The sequence below is a fragment of the Nanorana parkeri genome, unplaced genomic scaffold (assembly GCF_000935625.1).
Source record: "Nanorana parkeri isolate BGI_ZX_2015 unplaced genomic scaffold, ASM93562v1 scaffold2634, whole genome shotgun sequence".
Classification (NCBI taxonomy): domain Eukaryota; kingdom Metazoa; phylum Chordata; class Amphibia; order Anura; family Dicroglossidae; genus Nanorana; species Nanorana parkeri.
In genome coordinates, this window is record NW_017308902.1 from 82,829 (window position 1) to 90,753 (window position 7,925).

At 42.3% G+C, this 7,925-nt stretch overlaps 1 protein-coding gene across 1 annotated transcript in view; it reads left to right on the forward strand.

Annotated features, from left to right (window-relative positions):
• The window catches only part of LOC108802058 (elongation factor 1-alpha, somatic form-like), a 13,764-nt gene extending 11,075 nt beyond the window's left edge, over positions 1–2,689 (forward strand). Inside the window, exon 2 of the mRNA XM_018573947.1 lies at positions 1,073–2,689. Within this exon, the coding sequence (XP_018429449.1) occupies positions 1,177–2,325 (1,149 nt within the window). The 5' untranslated portion in view covers positions 1,073–1,176 and the 3' untranslated portion in view covers positions 2,326–2,689. The remainder of the gene's footprint in view (positions 1–1,072) is intronic.
• The last annotated feature ends 5,236 nt before the right edge of the window (positions 2,690–7,925 follow it).

Consider the following 7,925-nt stretch of genomic DNA (forward strand, 5'->3'; position numbering starts at 1 on the left):
GGGGGCCAGGAGCGCAAACGGGCAACAGGGCTCAGGACTGCAAACGGGCAACAGGGCTCAGGACTGCAAACGGGTAACAGGGCTCAGGATACACAGGAAATAATAACATGATACTGAGCCATCGTCCTGACTGCAGGGAGGGTTTAAATAGCCTCCCAGGTAATGCTAAATGCTGGCAGCTGGGAGACACCCGCAGGTAAGCGCTGGAGCTGCACGTTCCAGCACCACCCAGTGGTGGTCTGGTACCTAACAGTTCCTGGCTGCCTGAAGACACCTGCAGGTGAGCACAAGAACTGCAGGGCTTAGCTCCAGCACCACCTGGAGGCGCTCTGGATCCTAACATTGGTGTTTATTTTACTTGTAAAAAAATGAATGTCTAGTAATATTCTGTGCATTTAGGAATGCATCCAGATTTTTTTTTAAACAGGTAACTGAGCTAGCTAGAGCTAGCTCCTGAGAGAGTTTATTCCACATTTTCACAGTTCTAACTGTGAAGATGCCTTTTCATATGCAAAAGTTAAACCTCTTTTCCTCTAGACGCAAAGAGTGCCCCCTTGTCCTTTGCTGTAACCTTAAAGTGAATAGTTTGGCACCAAGCTCACTATATGAACCATTTATGTATTTATACATGGTGATCATGTCCCCCCTGGCCTCTTCTCAACAGAGAACAAATTTAGTTCAACTAATCTTTCCTTATAGCTGAGCTCCACACTTGATGTTTCCAAAACCTAAAGGCAGCAGCCTCCTGGTAGACAGTGGGGAATAAAGGACAGTGTAAAATGCCAACTAAGAGGAGTTGAGGGGAAAGCTATGCTTTTCCCCCAATCCCCCATGCTACGAATGTTATTGTGTTATTTGACAGCTCAGAATGTCAAATGGGCTGAACGAGCCCCGTGACGTCATGGCTTGCTCCGCCCATTTGTTTACAATCGGGCCAGAGATGTCATTTTGCGGCGAGTCTTCATCAGGTTTGAACAGGTCGGTGTGCAACGGGACTTTTTTTTTTTTCCGGCGGGCGTCGTTTATCGTGATTAACGCTGGATCCATTTTTTTAAAATAAAGGAATTCGTAGGACGCGTAGATTCTGGCAAGTCCACCACAACTGGACATCTCATCTACAAATGTGGCGGTATCGACAAGCGTACCATCGAAAAATTTGAGAAGGAAGCCGCTGAGATGGGAAAGGGCTCCTTCAAATATGCTTTGGTCTTGGACAAACTAAAGGCTGAGCGTGAACGTGGTATCACAATCGACATCTCCCTGTGGAAATTTGAGACCAGCAGATACTATGTCACAATTATTGATGCCCCTGGTCACAGAGACTTCATCAAGAACATGATCACTGGTACTTCTCAGGCTGACTGCGCTGTGCTTATTGTTGCTGCTGGTGTTGGTGAGTTTGAAGCTGGTATCTCAAAGAATGGACAAACTCGTGAGCATGCTCTTCTGGCCTACACTTTGGGTGTGAAGCAGCTTATTGTTGGAGTTAACAAAATGGATTCCACTGAGCCACCATACAGCCAGAAGAGATACAAGGAAATTGTAAAGGAAGTCAGCACCTACATCAAGAAAATTGGTTACAACCCAGACACAGTTGCCTTTGTGCCCATCTCTGGATGGAATGGTGACAACATGCTTGAACCCAGTGCCAACATGCCATGGTTCAAGGGATGGGCCATCACCCGCAAAGAGGGAAAAGGCAGTGGAACCACTCTGCTTGAAGCTCTTGACAGCATTCTGCCACCCAGCCGCCCTACCGACAAGCCTCTTCGTCTGCCTCTGCAGGATGTCTACAAGATTGGTGGTATTGGTACAGTACCAGTCGGTCGTGTTGAAACTGGTATCCTCAAGCCAGGTATGGTGGTTACCTTTGCTCCAGTCAATGTAACAACTGAAGTTAAGTCTGTGGAAATGCACCATGAAGCTTTGACTGAGGCTATGCCCGGTGACAACGTTGGTTTCAACGTAAAGAACGTTTCCGTGAAGGATATCCGTCGTGGTAACGTTGCTGGTGACGGCAAGAACGACCCACCATTGAAAGCTGGTGGATTCACTGCACAGGTCATTATCCTGAACCACCCAGGACAGATCAGTGCAGGATATGCACCTGTGCTGGATTGCCACACTGCTCACATTGCCTGCAAGTTTGCTGAGCTCAAGGAGAAGATCGACCATCGTTCTGGTAAGAAACTGGAAGAAAACCCCAAGTCTCTGAAGTCTGGTGATGCTGCCATCGTTGAAATGGTCCCTGGCAAGCCCATGTGTGTGGAGAGCTTCTCTGACTATCCTCCTCTTGGTCGCTTCGCTGTGCGTGACATGAGATAGACTGTTGCCGTTGGTGTCATCAAGGCCGTCGAAAAGAAGGCAGCCAGTACTGGCAAAGTTACAAAGTCTGCTCAGAAGGCCCAGAAAACCAAATTAATTCAATCCAGCACCACCTCAGTCTTAACCAGCTGTGGAAGATCGGTCTCAGAACTGTTTGTCTCAATTGGCCATTTAAGTTTAATAGTAAAAGACTGGTTAATGATAACAATGCATCGTAAAAGCTTCAGAAGGAAAGGAATATTTTGTGGACTATTGTTTGTGGCAGTTTTAAGTTATTAGTGTTTTAAATCAGTAATTTTTAAGTGGGAACAACTTGACCAAAAACCTGTCACCAAATTTTGAGACCATTAAACAAAGTTAATGAGACATGTTGTGGCTTGTAATTGCAAATAAAATCTAGTGCTTTCAAATTCTAAAAAAATAAAATAAAATAAAGGAATTGTCAAAAATGTGTGGTGTGTTTATTCATTTACTTTTAACCCTTTAGTGAATGAGTAGGGGTACAAATAATGCCGAGGGCACGTGGCCTGGTATGACGCGTGGGGCATCCGATCATCCCCCCCCTTTCCTGCCAAAACTCTGGTCGGATCAAGGGTCTGGTAGGAATTTTAAGGGGGACCCCACGTTTTTTACCCCCCTTTTTTTCCCCAAAAAAATAACTTTTGGGGGGAATCCCATGCACTTTTTTTTTTAACTTGGGGGGAGGGGGGGTGTGTCCCTCCAAACATTTCTAAAGGGTCTGAGATCAATTGGGGACCTCACACTTTTTTTCTTTTTTTTTCCCTTCTGCTGACTGTCTAATGTCACTTTGCTATTCGTACATACTACCGCTAACGAAAATTTGCATTGTTTTTTTTTTTTTTTAAGTTAATGCTTTACACAATAAAACTTAATGGGGAAAGAAATTCGGATGCATCCGAAATTTTCGTTATCGGAAATACATAATTGTTTGCATTCACTATTTCTGTCATTCGGGAATTCTACACACAAACACATTACAAACTATGAACCTGCACAAACCTTGCGGTAGGCTACCAACCTTTAGCTCCAGCATACAGACTGTCTGCTCCTCAGTCTGTTTGCCTCACCTGCACTAAATTGCCATTGAGGGCAAGGTGTAAAATCTGGGGCTGACTGGAAGTCCCAGAAGGTGTAGGACAGGAATCTGGGTTATACATAATCCCTGGTAAAGACTTCTCCTGGCTCTCTAAAGGCCCACCTGCTGCACGGCATATAGAAAATAGAATACAATTTTATTAGTCTGCACTTAGGGAACACCATTTATGATTGGGCAGTTGGTTCATCTAACTGACAAGTAAATGGTTTTTCCATTTGCTCTACAGTAGACACCACAACTTGAATCGACACCCTGGGTATTATATTCAGTTAGCAGCACCTCATACAAGAATGTATGCAAATATGTATTTAACTCTAAACACTCAAGAGAGCCCAGCAACAAGTGTGCTTCTAGAAAGCTTGTAATTGTGGGCAGGGCCAAAGCAGATTTTTAGAAAAGGGCCAGGAGCACCTTGACATTTGGGACATAGCAGGTTATATGACGGTTTGTATCTAGCCTGGTATTAGATAAGTGCAATGAAGTATAAATAGGTAGAGGAGCTTGTCTATAGATTTCAGGAAGACTAACCAGGGGCTTGCCACAATCTCTCCCCAGATCCCATTTCAATAGGACCCAAACCAACCTCCCATTAAATATTTTTATTATAGGCCTGGACCCATGCTATATGCAGCCAAAAGGCTGCATATAGTTCTAAAATCTTTGCTTTCTCTGAAGCTCCAAAGCATAGTGGCAGCCAAGCAATAATATTCAAACACAGGCAATGCGCGTCCAAATAAACAGACCCATATTGCTTCTGATTGTTCTGGTAGGAGAAATCATGACCTCATTATGTTTTCACTCATTATGCTTATCCACTACATGTCAGGACAGCTGTTAACTGTCAGCAGAGATTGTTGAGATGATCTTTAATATCCAGATTGTTGCAAAATTAGTACCAGAAACATTATTGGATATAAAGGGTGTATCATATTTGAGTCTTAGTATAAGTACTTTGATTGAGACCTCCATATATGATTGACAACATACATATGTTCTTTTTCCCAAATGCAGTGAAATATTTGGAATGACTACATTTTATGAAAGCTTCACGTTATCTCAAGAGGCCAGGAAAGAAACCCTAAATATCATAAGTCAAGGGACTCTAGATGCTAGTGATAATATTGAAGAGCATGTTGATGCAATACAATTACCTGTCAAGTTTGAAAAGTAAGACTTTACGCAGTGTTTTCCTCAAAACTAGATCTATTGTCAGTTTTTTGTTAAAGTATAATTTGCCATTTGTGTTGGATTTCAAGGGCTAACTTCTAATGTTCTTATATGTATGTAATTTATTTATGTGGTTGACTATGTATTATTCTAATAGTATAATGGTATAATAGTATAAATATTTTAAGAAGCAAATAATCTGCTCAGTCTGTGCCATAATTATAGCCAAACCTGGTCACATGGCTGGTATGGGGCTTGGTGGTAGGAGGGAGTAAACTCCATGAGGGAGTCTGTGAAGATAAAACAGATCCATTACTGTATAATTAAAGGTTGCAGAGGCTACTATTGACACTCACCCTAAACTGCAACATTCAACAGTCTTGCGAAGTAAGCAGCATTTGTTCAGCTGTGTATTCAATGACAATTTTGTTGCCCTTACTCTAAAATCCAAGGGTATGTAAACCCTGAAAACGTATCCGATTTGTTCACTTTTGGTCCAATAAGTATACCATTGAAAGTGTTGTTATTTCTCTTTAGTAAGTTAAAAAAAAATACCTGTTAAGATTGCCAGAAAACTTGTCAGCTGATAACTGCCTGTGCGCACTTAAATTAGTTACATTGTTATGAGGATTACCGAACCCCTCCCTTCTATGTTATGGAGAAGAATAGGGGGTTTCAGTGATCATTTCCTGTTTTTGTTGTCGTGATACGCTAGGGTAAGTGAGTGTTGTCACCCTAGGACAGGAAGTGTGTTACTTGCAGAAACACCAGGTGAAAATAAAGTTTAAAAAAAACAATATTGAAAAAAAAGAAACCGAATGCAGCCACCACATCTAAGGACTGACAAGCTGTAATATATAAAAAACTCCCAACATGTTTTCATTAAAAAAAATATAGGACAGCTGAGATTTGTAGTTCTGAAACAAAAAACAGGTTAATTATGTGTAGGAGCATTATCAATGATGTAACTATATAAAATAGTGTGATGTTTGTTAATTCTGCAACTACAAATACAGCTATTGTTTTTTTTGTTTTTTTTACTACCTTCGACACCACCTCATTCAGCACTTGCTTTCTGTGGCCAAGCCTTGATTTATACTTGTTTTTCCCATGGGCTAGGGACCTTAGGGATCCCTTCCGCGGCAGCTGATCTGGAACCCCCCCCCCCCCCCCCCCACCACAAACTCCTCCCCAACACAAATTCATTTGTACTGACGGAACAAGGAGCATGTTTGCAGGATCAGGAGACAGGATCATTATAGTGCTGACTTCACACCAGAAATATCTCCATAGACAATCAGTGCTGTACCGATGTTGCCAGAAATGTTTCCTCAGAGTTAAAACCCGTAACATACCAACATTCCTAGAAAAATTTCCGCAGAGAGAGGGAATCAGTATTCTACTGAAACTACCAAAAACATGCCTGCAGATAGAGAATCAGTACCGTACTAAGACTACTAGAAATACAATCACAAAGAGAAAATCAGTACTGTAAAGACTAGGGATGCACTGATATATCGGCCGCCGAAACATATCGGCCTGAAAATGGCACTTTTGGCTAAATGCCGAAAGTGCCATTTTCCTGCCAATACATCGGCGCATCCCTGGTTTCTTTCCTCCCCGATGGGCGCTGCTCTGTGTCCCAGCGGGGAGAAAAGAAACTCCCCAGGCTGCCGAGCACTGCGTGAGGAGAGTGCTGTGAGCGGCCGGTGTCTCTCCTCCCACACCGCTCGGCTGCCTATCACAGTGCGGCAGAGCGGTGTGGGGGCGGAGACAGCCCGCGCTGTAAAGGCCTCCAAAATACGCATGCTAACTTGCTTTATTTGTAGAAGCCTTGGTCATCAAGCTCATACAATTATTTTAGTCCCATGCCAAGCCAAGAAAAGTAAAGTCAGCTAAATCAAAGTTGAATGTGAATGTGTACATAAAAGCACTAATATTGCTGATAATCAGTACACAAGACAAGAGATTAAGAGAAATATCACAGTGAAATGGTTTTCTATATTAAGTACAGGGAGGAGAACAGGTTGAAAACCGAAATTACCTCAGTATCAGATTCAGACCTCAGTCCAGCACCTCATAATTTGCTGTGTGTGGGTCTCTGGCTCATTCTGACATACACTGTATCTCATGCCTATCACCCCACCAGGAAACATGTCCTTCCCAGCTCCCCAGTGGCACAGAGTGCACTGATATAATTCAATTGCACATAAGAGGTGGGAACAGAAGTGGCCCTGGAAGTTAGGGGTAGCCATCACTGCAGGCAGCATTATATTTGGGCATTAGTAGTGGTGGCTGTAGAATGTGCTCTGTTTGGGGTTCCTTGATTTAATGACAGACAACTAAATCTTAAATAAGGGTTGGGTTTATTTACAAACGGGGATATACACAAATTCTAGTTAGCATTAAGGGAAATGGAAAGGGAATGTGGAAGGGGAAGTAGGGAAAAAAGTTGTAGTCTCAGTCATCCAGCTACCATGGTCATTCTCTCTCTCTTTCACACGTCATGGCCTTTTTCTTTGTCCCTGGAACACTCCCATGAAGCAAGTCTCAGCAAATCACATTGTTATTTAACGATCTCATCACCTTATCACAAAGCCACATGTTGGTTGTTCTTTCTGGAGGCAGTAAAGGCATCAAAACAGTATCATAGATTCCAATTTTCAATAGCTCCAGCAGTGGCACCCCCCAATAATGCCATAATCAAAGTATCTCAAAGTGGAGCAGCAGAAGTGGTGTGCTAGAAATTTGCCTATTTGAGCCTACAAATTATATTGGGCAGGGCAGCTAAACACTGCCCCTAGTGGTTGTGGCATTCTATACTGCAGTGTAATATGTATTAGACATAATATTGTGTAGGAAGAGATAGGAGGGCTTAGAATTTGCATTTATCGCTGAAGATTTAATATGCTAAAAAAAGACCAGTGAGCTACTAAGAACAGAGTAGTTTGGCGAAAAATTTTAAGTTAAAAGTTAATTCCCTCCGCTGCTTGCTGACAACTTATATCCATTAGTCCCTTGTAGTATGTAAACTATGTTGACAGCTCTTCTGCTATCCTTGATTTAGGCAAACTTTATGTTGAGAGTAATGGCATTGCTATTGCAGTTACATAGAAAGGTCGCTGGGAGGCTCTATTTTTCAAAACAAATGTGAATAGGTAATAAAAAGGATTTCACTCATTACAACAAGGGTAAAAATCATAAGACCAGCACCATGATCCAACACACTCAAACAGAACTAGATTTGGTGACATTTGCTCAGGTCTTTTAAAAGGAAGTAGGTGTGTTTCTCAAATAAGATGCATCTATTAAGTTC